General features: G+C 39.6%; 1 protein-coding gene across 1 annotated transcript in view; it reads right to left on the reverse strand.

Annotated features, from left to right (window-relative positions):
• LOC111146710 (sperm associated antigen 1) overlaps positions 1 to 14,891 on the reverse strand; it is a 64,243-nt gene that overhangs the window by 29,154 nt on the left and 20,198 nt on the right. The window contains exons 8-9 of the mRNA XM_022502378.1: positions 12,051 to 12,157; positions 7,148 to 7,307 (exon numbers count right to left, since the gene is read on the reverse strand). Of these exons, the coding sequence (XP_022358086.1) occupies positions 7,148 to 7,307; positions 12,051 to 12,157 (267 nt within the window). The remainder of the gene's footprint in view (positions 1 to 7,147; positions 7,308 to 12,050; positions 12,158 to 14,891) is intronic.

Here is a 14,891-nt window from a genome sequence, read left to right on the forward strand (position 1 = left end):
ATGATGGATTTTTATTTAGCACACTTAAGTCACAGGCAAGAAAAGAGAAAAATAAACTGAACTCCATCAAATTTAAAAACTTTGCATACAAGGATATTATCAAGAAAGTAAAAACACAACCCACAGAAAGGGGGAAATTATGTGCAAGTCATATATCTTACCTGCAAGGGTCTAGTATCCAGAGTATATAAAGTATATTCATAATGCAACTATAAAAAGACAAGCTAATTCTTAAATGGGCAAAGGACTTGAATAAGCATTCCTCTAAAGAAGATACACAAATAAAAATAATAATATACACATAAAAATGGTTAACGTAATAAGTCATTAGAAAAATGCAAATCAAAACTATAGGAGTTGCCGCTTCACACCCACTATAATGGCTATAATCAAAATGGCAACCCAGGGACGCCTGGGTGGCTCAGTTGGTTGAGCAGCTGCCTTCGGCTCAGGTCATGATCCCAGCCTCCTGGGATCGAGTCCCACATCGGGCTCCATGCTCAGCGGGGAGCCTGCTTCTCCCTCTGCCTCTGCCTGCCTCTCTATCTGCCTGTGCTCACTCTCTCTGTCAAATAAATAAATAAATAAAATCTTTAAAAAAAAAATGGCAACCCATAGCAAGCATTTGCAAGAATGTGGAGGAATTAAAATCCTCATATATTGTTGGTGGGACTATAAAATGGTGGAGCCATTTTGGAAAACAGCCTGGCAGTTCCTCAAGAAGTTAAACAAGAGTTATTTACCAAATAACCCAGCATTCTACTCCTAGTTATGTACCCAAGAAAATTAAAAACATATGCACACACACAAAACTTGTACATGAGGGGCGTCTGGGTGGCTCAGTGGGTTAAAGCCTCTGCCTTTGGCTCAGGTCGTGATCTCGGGGTCCTGGGATCAAGCCCACGTCGGGCTCTCTGCTCAGTGGGGAGCCTGCTTCCCACCTGTCTCTCTGCCTGCCTCTCTGCCTACTTGTGATCTCTGTCAAATAAATAAAATCTTAAAAAAAAATTATGCTCAGTTAAAGGAGCCAGACACAGAAAGCCACATATTTTATGTTTCCATTTATATTGGAAAACTCCGGTGGCAACCCTCTCAGGTCCCCTCTCTCTTTGGGAGCTTTGTACTATCACTCAATAAACCTTGCTTTGCTGATCTACTTTCTTAGCAACTTTCCATTATTCTCAGCAGAGGCAAAGCCACAGAGACAGAAAGTAGATTAATGGTGGCAAGAGGAGGGTGATGGAAGTGACTGTTAATGGGTATGAGATTTCTTTTTGTGATGATAAAAATATCCCAGGATTAGACAGTAGTGATGGTTGTACAACTTTGTGAATATATTAAAATCCACTGAATTTGAAAAGGGTGAATTTTATGAAATATGGATTATATCTCAATTTAAAAAAAGAATGCTTATTTCACTTTACTCTTTTTTTTTCTTTTCTTTTTTTCCATTTTACTCTTGACAACAAAGGATACTTTACTGTTTTTTTTTTGTTTTGTTTTAATCCCCCATCTAGGTCAATTTGATGGGAGAGAAAAAAAATCTACCTTTAATTTTCTTTTTTTGTTAGCAATACAAAATTTGTTGATCATTTAATTTCTCCGTTAGTGATTAATTGTTCATATGCTTTGTTCATTTTCGTACTGGGCTCTTTTAACATTTTCTTATTATTTTGTAAAAGCTCTTCATATTTTAAGGTTATCGACCCCTTGCCATTTGTCCTAGTTTGTCATTTACCTTTTAATTTTTTTTATAGCATCTGACTGATACTGGTTTTTCACTTGCATTTTTTTGACTTTTTTTTTTTTAATTTATTTTCGGTTCGGTTAGGGGCGTCTGGGTAGTGCGCAGTTGGTGAAGCATCGGCTCTTGATTTTGCTCAGGGTCAGGAGATGGAGCCCTGTGTTTGGCTCTACACTGGGGCCAGAGCCTGCTTAAGATTCTCTCTCTCTCCCCTCCTCTGCCCCTCCCCCCCATCCCCACTCCCCAACATGCCCCCCCTCTCAAAAAAAAAAAAAAAAAAAAAAAAAGGAGAAAAGAAATGGTTTTCTTAAAGCTCTGGCTGCTTGGAGCTCTGAACAGGAACATTGTTCTGTGGTTCTGATGTTAGGGTTAACACCTGACTCAGAGAGAAACATCAACCTATTAAATGATATTACACAACAATTTTGCTGACTCACTTTTCTAATCACAGAATATTACTCATTGTTTAATGAGTAGCCCTTTCCTGTTTATCTGTTTGTGGGAGGAGGGCCTTTAGTATCTCCAACCCCCCCCCACCCCAGCTTTGAGATATAAGTGACGGGAACACTGTATATATTTAAAGGGTACAAGGTGGTGATCTGATATAGATATGTATTGTAAAATGATTACCACAGTAAGGTTACCTAGCACACCTATCACCTCACGTAAGTTTTTTTTGTAATGAGGACATTTAAGATCTACTTTCTTAGCAACTTTTCAGTATACAATATCATAGTGTTAACTGTAGTCACCATGCTGTACATTTCTTTCCCCAAACTTACTCACAGGTGTAAGTTTGTACTCTTTGACCAATTTATTCCCAAAACATCCACCTCTGGCAACCACCATTCTACTCTCTATTTCTACAAGTTTGGGTTTTTTTAGATTCTACACATAAATAAGATCACACAGTATTCATCTCTCTCTGTCTGACTCATTTCACTTAGCATAATGTCCTAAAGGTCCACCCATGCTTTTGCAAACAGCAGATTTCCTTCTTTTCTGTCGCCTAATATTCTAGTGTAGGTGAGTATGTGTCTCACATTTTCTGTCTCCATTTATCTGCTGAAGGACGCTAACGGTTGTTACTGATGAAGGATAGTTGGAAGAAAGGCAGGAAGGGACAAGGATAGCTCCCCACTCTAAGAGGAAACCACCCGTAATAGGATTTTACACCACCCTGGATTGAACCTTCCACCCTTTCCCATGCGACAGATAGATGACAAAAGCCTGATTGGATGAAAGGCCCAAGTGGAGGGTTAATCAGGTTAAAAGAGCCCACCAACAAGCCCAAAACACTCCTAGACTTAGAAACTCCAGTGGCAACCCTCTCGGGTCCCCTCTCTCTTTGGGAGCTTTGTGCTATCGCTCAATAAATCTTGCTTTGCTGCCCACCACTGTCTGGTCTACCCCTTCATAATTCAAAGTGGCATGACCAAGAACCGCGAGCACCAAAGGAAAAGAAATCCTGCACCATTACCATGTCTTGGCTCTTGAGAATGCTGACATGAACACAGGGGTGCAGATATCTCTTTAAGACAGTGTTTTCATTTCTTTTGTACATATACCCAGAAATGGGATGGCTGGACCATAGGGTAGCTCTACATTTAATCTTCTGAGGACCCTCTATACTGTTGTTCATATTGGCTGCAAAAATTTGCATTCCCACCAACAGTGCATGGGGTTCGCTTTTCTCCACATCCTCACCAACACTTGTTACCTCCCATCTCCTTGATGACAGCCATTCAAACACATTTGAGGTGATATCTCATTGTGGTTTTGATTTGCATTTTCCTGATGATTAGTGATGTTGAGCACCTTTTTCCTATACACATGCGCCATGTGAATGTCTTCTTTGGAAAACTGTCTATTCAGTTCCTGTGCTCCTTTTTTTTTTTTTTTAAATCAAAAATAATCACAGTAGTCTTTAACTCACTTGCTCTTCAACATAGGTTCAGCTTCTAATAAGAGTTGTTGGTACAATACCAGTGAGCACGAGGGAGATAAACACCAAATTACATATTTGTTTGACAAGGCAGCCTGGTGACATTCAGTCTGGATTTTATGGAACCGATGCTCTCCTAGTTGGCATCCACTACCCACTTTTATGAGATAGACTTGGAGTCACACAGGTTTAGGCCCATACCCTAGCCATGTGATTAACAGCCCATGAAAATGTGGCAAATAACTGAAACTTTCTAGGCTTCCATTGCCTAATGTATAAAAGTGTGGGTTACAGCTTCCTTGAGGATTAAATAAAATAACCTATATAAGCAACTTTTGTAGTTCTTCAAATGTGCAAATCCTTCAGAAAAATAGTAATGAGGAAGGCAGTTCTGTCAAAATGGAATAAACACACTCTACCCATCTCTCCCCTTCAATATAACTAGAAACCTGAGACAGAACTGATGGAGTAGCCACAGGAGGACCCTGAAAAGTAAATGGTAGCAGGCTAGCTGGGAAAAGGGCCTAGAACCTGAAATACCACCAGACCAGCAGTGAGCTGCTCCTTTTTCTTTCCTCTGTCATCTCCTATCCTGGTTCAAAGGCTGTCCAAAACCCAGAGCTTGTGTCAAAATCTTGGTTTCTTTTTTGTTTGTTTTGTTTTTCCTTTCTGTCCAATCCCAACCCCCAGCCAATCCTACATCAGCCGCAGTGGTCATGACAGCCAGTAGGTACATGTAAAATCTGGAGGGAGAGGAACCCTTATCTCTGGTCAGAGAAACTGTGGTCCCAAGAATGTTCCCATTGCTGTTCTTCTCTGTCCTCTTGCTGCTCGGTCCTGGAAGCACAGGGTCATGGGAAGTGTGCAGTAGAAAGGGGAAAGTAAAAGTCTGCCTTTCTAGCTGGAGGAAGAGGAAGGAAAACCTCTGGGCACCAGAAGGAGTGGGGAAGAATCACAGAGAAGGGGAAACTCAAGATAACAACTGCATATGAACTGGTCTCTCCCTCCAGGCACTCCGTCTGCATAGTGACCCTAAACATCATGCTAAATGTTTTGAGAAGTGAATTACAGGGAAAGACCACTGCCCAGACCCTGGCTGGTCCCTGAGTGGTGTACAGGTGGAACAGATCCAAATAGCACTGCAAAGGTTCTGAAACTAAACTGCCATTAGAATCCCAGTCCACAGAAGCTGGGCAGGAAAACTGTTACCCAAACCTAACCAGACTGATTAACTGCCTAAAAAAATTCTCCATAAGATTTAAGTAAGACTGAAAATCGCATATCATAATACTTAAAGTTGCTAGTATACAGTACAAAACTATCTAATAAACTAGGAAGAAAGAAAATCTCCACATTTGGCAAGGGAAAAGATGATTAAGAAATACCAGACCCCAGTTAAAAACAGATGTGAATTATCAAACCCTTTAAGTGACTATTATAACCATGCTCCAAGAAATAAAGGCAAACACTCCTGAAATCGATAGAAGGGTTTAAAAACTGCAGAGAATTGAAAGATTTAAAAAAAAAAAAAAAACAAAAAAAAAGAACTAAATGGAAATTTTAGAATGGAAAAACACAGTAACCAAAATTTAAAATTCACTGAATAGAAGCAACAGTAGATTTGGGATCAGAGAGTTAAAAAATTGGTGAATTTGAATATAGATCAATAGAAACTTTTCAAGCTTAATAATGGAGAGAGTGAGAAAAAAAAAGAAATCCCCAAGGACTTGTGGGACAAGTCCTAGGTGGTATAAGAATTGTCATAACAGTCCCAGTGGGAGAGAAATTGTGTTGCCCTCCCAGCCCCCAAAAATTTGAAGAATTTTGATAGACCAATGGTTACCAAGGTTTCAGTTGGGGAAAGAATTTGGCCATAAGAAAAGCAAAGAGGGGGACCCTGGGTGGCTCAGTGGGTTAAGCTTCTGCCTTCCGCTCAGGTCATGATTTCAGGGTCCTGGGATTGAGGCCCGCATCGGGCTCTCTGCTTGGCAAGGAGCCTGCTTCCCTTCCTCTCTCTCTGCCTGCCTCTCTGCCTACTTGTGATCTCTGTCTGTCAAATAAATAAATAAAATATTTAAGAAAAAAAAAGAGCAAGGAGGAGTCTTTGACATGATGGAATTGTTCTATATCCTGTCATGTGATTTTATACCTATTAGATCTGTATAGCACAAAAGTCCACTTTTAGTCTGTGTAAATTTTTAAATAATAATTTACAAATAGGATCAACTGATCTAGTTTATACTGTATTTTGTCCCAGGTAAGATATTAAATGATTTCCTTTAAGATACTTGGCTTGACATCTTAAGATAAAATATAAACCCTTAGAACAATATTTGTTCCCAGAATTTATTTAAAATCTGTCTGAAAGATGAGTTTCAATCCTTGAAAAACTGTTTACTTTAACTTCTCCCTTTTTCATCCCTTTGATGCCCTCTCTTCCTTTCCCATCTCTGTGGTGCTCTTACTCTGATACCTTTTCTCTCTTCCCCCCTTCTTTTCTCTCCCTTTGTGTTTACCCTGATTGCACTGATATTTTGTCTTGAGATGTATATTTTACATTATATTTCTGTACTAAAAATATTAAAATTTTTACTTTAAGTTGAATGAGCTAAACATTTTCTACTTTTCTCTCAAAATTAAAATATTCTGTCAAATTACTTACAAGTTAATTTTTGCCTAGGAATAATTTTCAAAACTGTTACTTTCCCTTTGGTTGCTTGGGAGCTCTCAGAAAAGGGGTAAAGTCGTACCCCCACCCTTGTTATGGGAATAGGTGCATCTTGTCCCTTAAAGGTGATATAACTATCATTACTATATATTATGAAAATGAAGTTTATCTAGTCTAGATTCTCTTAAAAAATGGTACCAGAAGTGAAATTATACCTATTTCTTTTGCATATTTAAAAAAAATTTTGAGAGGCACATAAGCAATTTCCCAACAATGCATTCATCCCTGTGAAGACAACACATTTGGTTTACAACCAAGTAGCTGTATACAAAACAATCATCTAGGAGAGGGATTTAAGGTTAACTTGCAAATTATCAATAATGTCAACATACCATGATAAACAAGAATTGAATTGAACACTAGAGGAAAGGTGTCTGGTTAAGCAGAAAAATGGGTTGGGGAGATTGTATTAAGAAAAACAGTAAGAAAAAAACTTGGGGCGCCTGGGTGGCTCAGTCAATTAAGTGTTTGACTCTTGATTCCAGCTCAGGTCATGATCTCAGGGTCATAAGATTGGTTCTGCTGCTGGTATCGGTCCTCTCTCTCCATCTCTTTCTGCCCCTCCCCTTATCTCTCTCCCTAAGAAAAAAGAACAAACTTGTTTGTGGATTTACATGGTGCAGCTAGAAAAGTTTTGGCGGACTAAGAATTTTGGTAGAAATAGAAAATTTGAGCCAGCCCATACAAAAAGGGAGGTTTTTGTGTAACCAAAAGAGGAAAAATGTTTTACTCTTATCTCCACTGCCGTCTTCCTGGGCTCTTCCGCTGTCCTTCCCACATTCATCCTCTGAGTTTTCTATTTCCTGGATAACCATTCTCTTCCCTTTGGTTTGAGCCCTAGATGCAGGTTCAGAATTTTTCAGATCTCTCTCAACCTCCGACAAGGACTTCTGCAACATAATCACCATGTTAAAGGAAATGTTTTCCTTTAATTAAAAATATAACCATTCTGTCAGGTAGCTATATGAAAATACTAAAAAATAAATAAAGATGGGGTGCCTGGGTGGCTCAGTGGGTTAAGCCTCTGCCTTCAGCTCAGGTCATGATCTCAGGGTCCTGGGATAGAGCCCCACATTAGGCTCTCTGCTCGGCAGGGAGCCTGCTTCCCACCCCCCCCACACTCCCCCCCCGCCTCTCTGCCTACTTATGATCTCTCTCTGTTGGATAAATAAATAAAATCTTTAAAAAAAAAAGTGAATAAAGATACATAGGACAACACTTTTTATGGTGATTTTTTTTTTCAAATAACTTCATTGCTTTGTCTGATTATAATCATACATGTCCATTGCTAAAAAAAAAAAAATGCATAATGAGCATGAAAAAAAGAAATCATCTGAAATCCTGCCACTCTGATAACAGTGACATTCTGACACTCTGACATAGTCTAATATATTTTGAAACATATGTACAGAGATAGTTTTACAAAAATAAAATCATACAACACGTATTTTTTAGATTAACGTTTAAAGTTTTATGTTTAAAGTTTTATGTTTTATGCCAATTAGAAAGAAAAATATGTATATATCAAAACATTTTCCTTCCCCCACCCATGCCCATTTTTAACAGCTTACAGAGGTATAGTTCACAAAGTCTCATGCTTAAAATGCACATGTTGATAGGTTTTGACATACTATATCCCTCATTCCCAAAAGTTTCTTCCCATTTTTTTAAAGATTTTATTTATTTATTGGAGAGAGAGAGAGAGAGAGTGTGTGAGAGAGCATAAGGAGAGGAGAAGGAAACAGGCTCCCAGCTGAGCAGCAGCCCCATGAGGGGCCGATCCCAGGACCCAGAGATCTTGACCTGAGTCAAAGGCAGAAACTTAGCCGACTGAGCCACCCAGGCATTGTGGTTTTAATTTACATTTTCCTAGTGACTAATGATATTGAGTATCTTTTCATATGCTTATTTTCTATTCACATATCTCTTTTGGTGAAGAGTCTGATAGTCAAATATTTTGCTTTTTTAAAAATTTGCCTGTTTGTGTTCTTATTATAGGGTTTTTAGAGTCCTTTTCAGTTCTTACAGATCTTCCTCAAATTACAATGGGGGTTATGCCCTAATTGTAAGGACCTATTTTATATTTTTATATTTTAGCAAGAGGCTTTCATTGAGGTTAAACAAAAACCTAGTTGTTTAACCCTTAAACTGTCCCTGCTTCCCTTCCCCCAGGGGATTCACTTAAAAACAAGTCCGGGAAACCAGCTCCAGGTAACAAAGCCCAGATACAAGGGTGGGTCAGGCCAGGTGGAGACATGGATCAGTGGGGGGTTGCATACTGTCTCCCTAGCTACCAAGGAGTAGGGGCCACCGCCCTTTAGGAGCATTTTGGCGCCAATCCTAATCAAGGTGTAACAGGCTGGTTCAAATGTCTACTAGGGGAAATTGTAATTCAATTGGTCACCTAGCATCACTGTGGAGTTTCCTGTGTGTTACAATCTCATTGGTCACCTGTGCGTGGCCAGGCCTGACCGCATGGCCTTTGCCCTTAAAAGCTAGTCTATGAAACAGAGAAGGGTCGCCCTCTCTTGTAAGAGGTGCATCCCCGAACGTTCGGTTAGATTCTTGATGCTTGGCGCGAAATAAAGCTTTGCTTGACCTTTGCCTTATATCAGTCTCGCTCCTTTAATCATGGACCCCTTATTGGGGCATAACACTAATAACCCCACTGTAAGTTGAAAACGCATTTACCATGCCTAACCTACTAAACAGCATAGCTTGCTTAGCCTCGCCTCCCTTAATCGTGCTCAGAACCGCTTATATTAGCCTAAGGTTGGGCAAAATCCTCTAACACAAAGCCTGTTCTATAATAAAGTGATGACTATCTCGTGTAACTTATTGAATACTGTACTGAAAGTCAACAACACAATGGTTGCTTGGGCACAGAATGGCTGTGGGTGTATCCGTTTCCCCCTATGAGCTCATGGCTGACTCGGATCTGTGGCTTGCTGCCCCTGCCCAGCATATTGCTAGTCCGGGAAAAAAAATGAAAATTTGAAGTTCGGTTTCTACTGAATACCTATCACTTTTGTACCATCATAAAGTCAAAAAGTTGTTAAGCCAAGCCATTGTAAGTTGGAGACCATGTGTATATTCACGATGCAAGTCCTTTTTTGGATATACAATTTGCAAATATTTTTTTCTCAGTCTGTGACTTGTCTTTTTTTTTCCTTCTGATAATGTCTTTTAAAGAACAAATTTTTAAATTTTGATGAAGTCCAATTTACCAATTTTTCCTTTCATGATTGTGCCATTATGTCACATCTAAGGAAGATTTGTCTAATCCAAGGTCATAAAGATTTTATCCTATGTGTCCTTCTAGAACTCTTATATTCCAGGTTTTACTCTGAGGTATATGATCCATTTTGAGTTAATCTTTGCATTGGTTAAGATGCAATGGTTAAGTCATTGTGTAGTGACATTAAAGGTGGTTTTTCTTGTTTCAGTTTTTTTTTAGAATATTGTCATGTTAACTTTTCAATAAATATACCACTATAAAATGAAAGTACTATGGGAAAAAAGATGTGTTCTTCAGCCAGTCCCTAAACCTAATCCACTGAAATGGTAACTTGACAAATACATAGGACTTCAACTGCGAGAGATGAGAGAGAGACAGATAACCCAACAGGTGTGTGTGGAAACAGTGACAACTCACTGCTGGAAGACAGTTCTCCATGGGTTTCTCACATTTCTAAGTATGTTGTGAATAGTGGCATAAATAACACTTGTTCTGGACCACCTTTTTTAAGATGTGTTACTGAGAGCAACCTTGGAAAACAGAGTATTTCTCTTCAGAGAAGAGAGGAGGAGGTGCTTTCCAGTAAAATAAAGATATTTCCCTCCATAACAGAATTTTGGGCAGGTTTCCTTGTATCCCATTATAAAAGACAGAGGTGTCTGGGATTTGGGATTCCTCAGCTGTGATACAAACCCAATGAGAGCAGCTCTATCTGGGTCACTCTGCACCACCCCCATGGGACTTGGGGGCCAGGGGAGCTGACACAACCTTGAAGCTCATCAGTTTGCTGTAGTGTGAATGAGAGTCCTTTGTGTCTGACCCAGAAGTCTTTTCTCTTCTGCTAGACCATCTTGTTAATTTGTAAGTAGGGTAAAATCTCACAGCTCACACTTAATTCTAGTCGTTAGGCCTCAAAACAGCCCCCAGGCTGCATACCTCAGTGGGTCTGCTCAGTCAGGCTGTGAATGTCCTCAGTGGCACTACGCTTACCATGCACTCTTCTGTGGCCACGGAGCGTGCGCCTGATCCTACCTAGGAAACTTCTATACCACTCTGCATAATACATTGAGATTGCCTCAGAGAAAAGCATTTTCTACAACACTGTAGGAAAGAGACAAATCAAATATTCCTGTTGTATCATATCCCCTACCTGTCACATCTAAAAAAGACAGGCTCACAAGAACAGAAAGTAGAATGACTATTACTAGGAGCCAGAAAGGTACAGGCTTAAGGATACAAACTTGCAATTAGTAGTTGATCAAGTCCTGGAGAGCTAAGGTACCGTACAGAGATTATAGTCAGCAAGACTGTATTCTAAACTTCCAAGTTGCTAAGAGACGAAATCTTAATTGTTCTTGCCACACACACAAAAATAATAATAATTACGTGACGTGACAGAGGTGTTCACTAAAGCTAAGATGTGATCGTATTGCAATACATTAATGTGTCAAATCAACACAAGTACCCTTATACACAATGTTACATATCTAAATAAATAAATGTCCTTCAGAAGTAGGCTTAGAGATTTGGACATTTTCAGAGCCTGCTTTCTTCCACTTCAAATAGATATTAACACTTTCAGGTATTTCTGGGATACACCTAGTTTTTGTTTTGTTTTGTTTTCTTTTCTTTTCTTTTGGGATAGACCTAGTTTTTAAAGCGGTAACCTAATTCTCAACATCATTCATCCAACAAGACTGATGTCATTTTAACAAATACAGAAATAATAACTGCGGGTGCCTGGGTGGCTCAATGGTTTAAGCCTCTGCCTTTGGCTCAGGTCATGATCCCAGGGTCCTGGAATGGAGTCCCGCATCGGGCTCTCTGTTCAGCAGGGAACCTGCTTCCCCCCCTCTCTCTGTCTGCCTCTCTGCCTACTTGTGATCTCTGTCAAATAAATAAAATCTTTTAAAAAAATAAAATAACTGGGCATCTGGGTGGCTCAGTTTATTAAACATCTACCTTCAGCTCAGGTCATGATCCCAGGGTCCTGGGATCAAGCCCCAAATTGGGCTCCATGCTCAGCAGGGAGTCTGCTTCTCCTTCTCCTTCTCCTTCCTTCCTTGCTGCTGTGCTGTCTCTCTCACTAGCTCACTCTCTCTCTCAAAGAAATAAAATCTTTTTTTCCTAAGATTTAATTTATTCATTTGACAGAGAGACAGCGAGAGAGGGAACACAAGCAGGGGCAGAGGGAGAGGGAGAAGCAGGCTCCCTGCCCAGCAGGGAGCCCGATTTGGGGCTCGATCCCAGGACCCTGGGATCATGACCTGAGCTGAAAGCAGATGCTTAACGACTGAGCCACCCAGGTGCCCCCAAATCCTTTTAAAAATTGAAAAAAAAAATAATAAAAAAGAACAACTATAGAGTTAGGTGAGGAATCACTTTCTGTACTTACTTTGGCCAACTCATTATCAGGTTCAACATTCAGTACTTTATTCAAATCTTCTATAGCTTCCTGGAGCTTGTTCTGATGTTTATATGTAGTGGCACGGCGCAGAAGAGCTGAAAATTTATCAAAAAAAGTTGTATTTTTTAACATGTGGTATCATGGTGAGAGGCTATTTTTCAAGTAGAAGAATACAAATAGAACAGCTTAGTGTGCAATTGGGCAAAGCTTAATGACACCCATTTTCATACTGTTGTGTGTATAGAAAATGATACTGGGGTAAACAGAGGAGGCTGCCTCAGGCAACAGCCCCTCCCACAACCTGGTCCTCCAGTAGCCCCAAGCCCTGCCAGCTCCTTCAAGCTCTGAGAGACCGTACCCTCACAGGCACCGTGCCAGACTGCGATATTGGGAAGCTTTTCAAGAAACAGTAACATATTCCTCTTAATTATCACCACTAGTATTATTTTGCCTTTTATGAAAATTGAGAAAATCCTTTACTCAAATTTAGTACATTGCTGACCGGCAGATGGCTCAGACTACGAGCCATTAGCAAAGCCTTTATAGCAACCTGTAAAATGATTAGAAGAAGGTATTTCACACAGGGAACTGACAGAATCCTGACCACGAAGTAGGCTCAGTTCAGAAATTGAGCACTTTGGTAATTTATGTCAGATTTTCTGTATATTTCAAATCATTCGACAATTATTTTTTACTACTGAATTATTTTAGTAGTAATACTAATACTAATAAGGAATGCCTTTATAGTCCCATCCTTATCCCTGTATTATCAGAGAACTTCGTATAGTAAGTTATTATTTTGAAAAGAATGAGGCTTAGAAATTCTGAAAAGTGAGAAATTTATATCCAATATATTTTTTTATGTTTTATATCCAATATATTTTAATATGCTATCTTACAACATAGAATGAGCCATGAAAATCTACAGGATAAATCATTGTGTCATAAATTTAACCCAAACTGTATACTATACTTTAAGTACAAGTTTAGCTATTACTATTACTACTCAGAAGGGAACATCCATAAAGAAGTAGGCATGATATAACAGTTATCATTCTTTTAACTTTTTATTTTTGAAATAATTTTAGATGTATGGCAAAGCTGCAAAGATAATACAGAGAGTTTTCACATGCCTTCTTCCAGCTTTCCCTCATGCTAACTTCTTACCTAATTATGGAATATTTGCCAAAACCAAGAAATTAACATTGGTATATTATTATTAACTAAGCTACAGGCTTGAGTTGTGTTTCACTAGTTTTTCCTCTAATGCCTTTTTCTGTTGCAGGCTGAACTGAAATACCACACTGCATTTAGAACAATTATATTTTGAGTTAAACATAAAGTTTTGAAAAGGAAATTATTTAATCACTTAAGCCAACGTAAGACTTCTTAATGTTTTCTAGCCCTACTCATTACTAGACTTGGCTCTATCCAGTTTGTTATTTATTTTTTTATTTTTTATTTTCATTTATTTTTTTTTAAAGATTTTATTTATTTATTGGCAGAGAGGGAGAGATCACAAGAAGGCAGAGGCAGGCAGAGAGAGGGGGGAAGCAGGCTCCCCGCTGAGCAGAGAGCCCAATGCGGGGTTTCATCCCAGGACCCTGAGATCATGACCTAAGCCAAAGGCAGAGGCTTAACCCACTGAGCCTCCCAGACGCCCCAGTTTGTTTTTTAAATAGTGAAGATTCTGGTGCTTTTGAAATCACTCAAACAAGGAAAAGTGGAAACATAAAGTCATTCTGGTAGCAGATGAGCACTGTGCTTGAGTGTGGGCTCTGGAGTCCACTGCTCAGTGCTGAGTCCCGTCTGCCATTCGCTAGCTGTGTGATTGTGGGTGAAATGCTTAATCTTTCTATGCCGGAGTTCCCACTTTTGTAAACTGAGTGTACTAACAATAGTATCTGCACCTCTATTCAGCTATTGTGAAATTAGTGGAGTTAATACATGTCAAGAACCTGGCACAGTGCCTGGCACTGTGTTGGTGGGGGCCCATCAGGAGATTGCCAAACTTTTTTGCCACCTCCTAAAACTGGGAGCCCACCCATACTCTGTGACAGAGACAAATTACAGCCACAAGAGGATTTTGCCGGCAAAAGGAGGGCAATGACTAGGCTAATGTTCCAGGATTTCCCCCCTTAGCATGCCCATGGCTACTGCACACCCATGTTCACGGGCACACAAGGGTACATTCCATGTGAAAAAAAATTAAGTGTTTATACTTCCTCAAATCCGTAACATTTAAAGAAATAGAGTCTATTACAAATTATGTCGCTCCCTTGTGGAGTGATTCCTTCTCCATCACAGAGAAAGAGAGTGGAGTCTGGCTTGTATAGTCAGGCTTAGACCTGTATAGTCAGGCTCAGACCACAGCAAGGTTGTGCAGCCACTGAGACAGGAAATCCAAACAAAGATATAGTTAGCTTTGGGCACATTTAATTTAAAATGTCTATGGAGGGGCATCTGGGTGACTCAATCAGTTAAGCAGCTGCCTTCGACTCAGGTCATGATCTCAGGGTCTTGGGATTGAGCCCTGCATCAAGCTCCTTGCTCAGCAGGGAATCTGCCTTTCCCTCTGCCCCTCACCCCTCTTGTGTTCACTCTCTCTTGCTCTCTCTCTCAAATAGATAAATAAAAACAAATAAATAAAATGTCTATGGACATGTAAGTGGAAACGCCCAAAACGCTACTGGCAGAAGGTTCTAGACCTCAAGCAAGGGCTTATTATATTAATGTCAGAAATTTTATATTAAATTACACTTAGATATTTTTCAGATAAAAAGATAGTTCAACAAGCCAGTAACAAAAAGATAAATACTGTATGATTCC

Source organism: Enhydra lutris, unplaced genomic scaffold (assembly GCF_002288905.1).
Source record: "Enhydra lutris kenyoni isolate GAN:26980312 unplaced genomic scaffold, ASM228890v2 scaffoldscaffold14, whole genome shotgun sequence".
Taxonomy (NCBI): domain Eukaryota; kingdom Metazoa; phylum Chordata; class Mammalia; order Carnivora; family Mustelidae; genus Enhydra; species Enhydra lutris.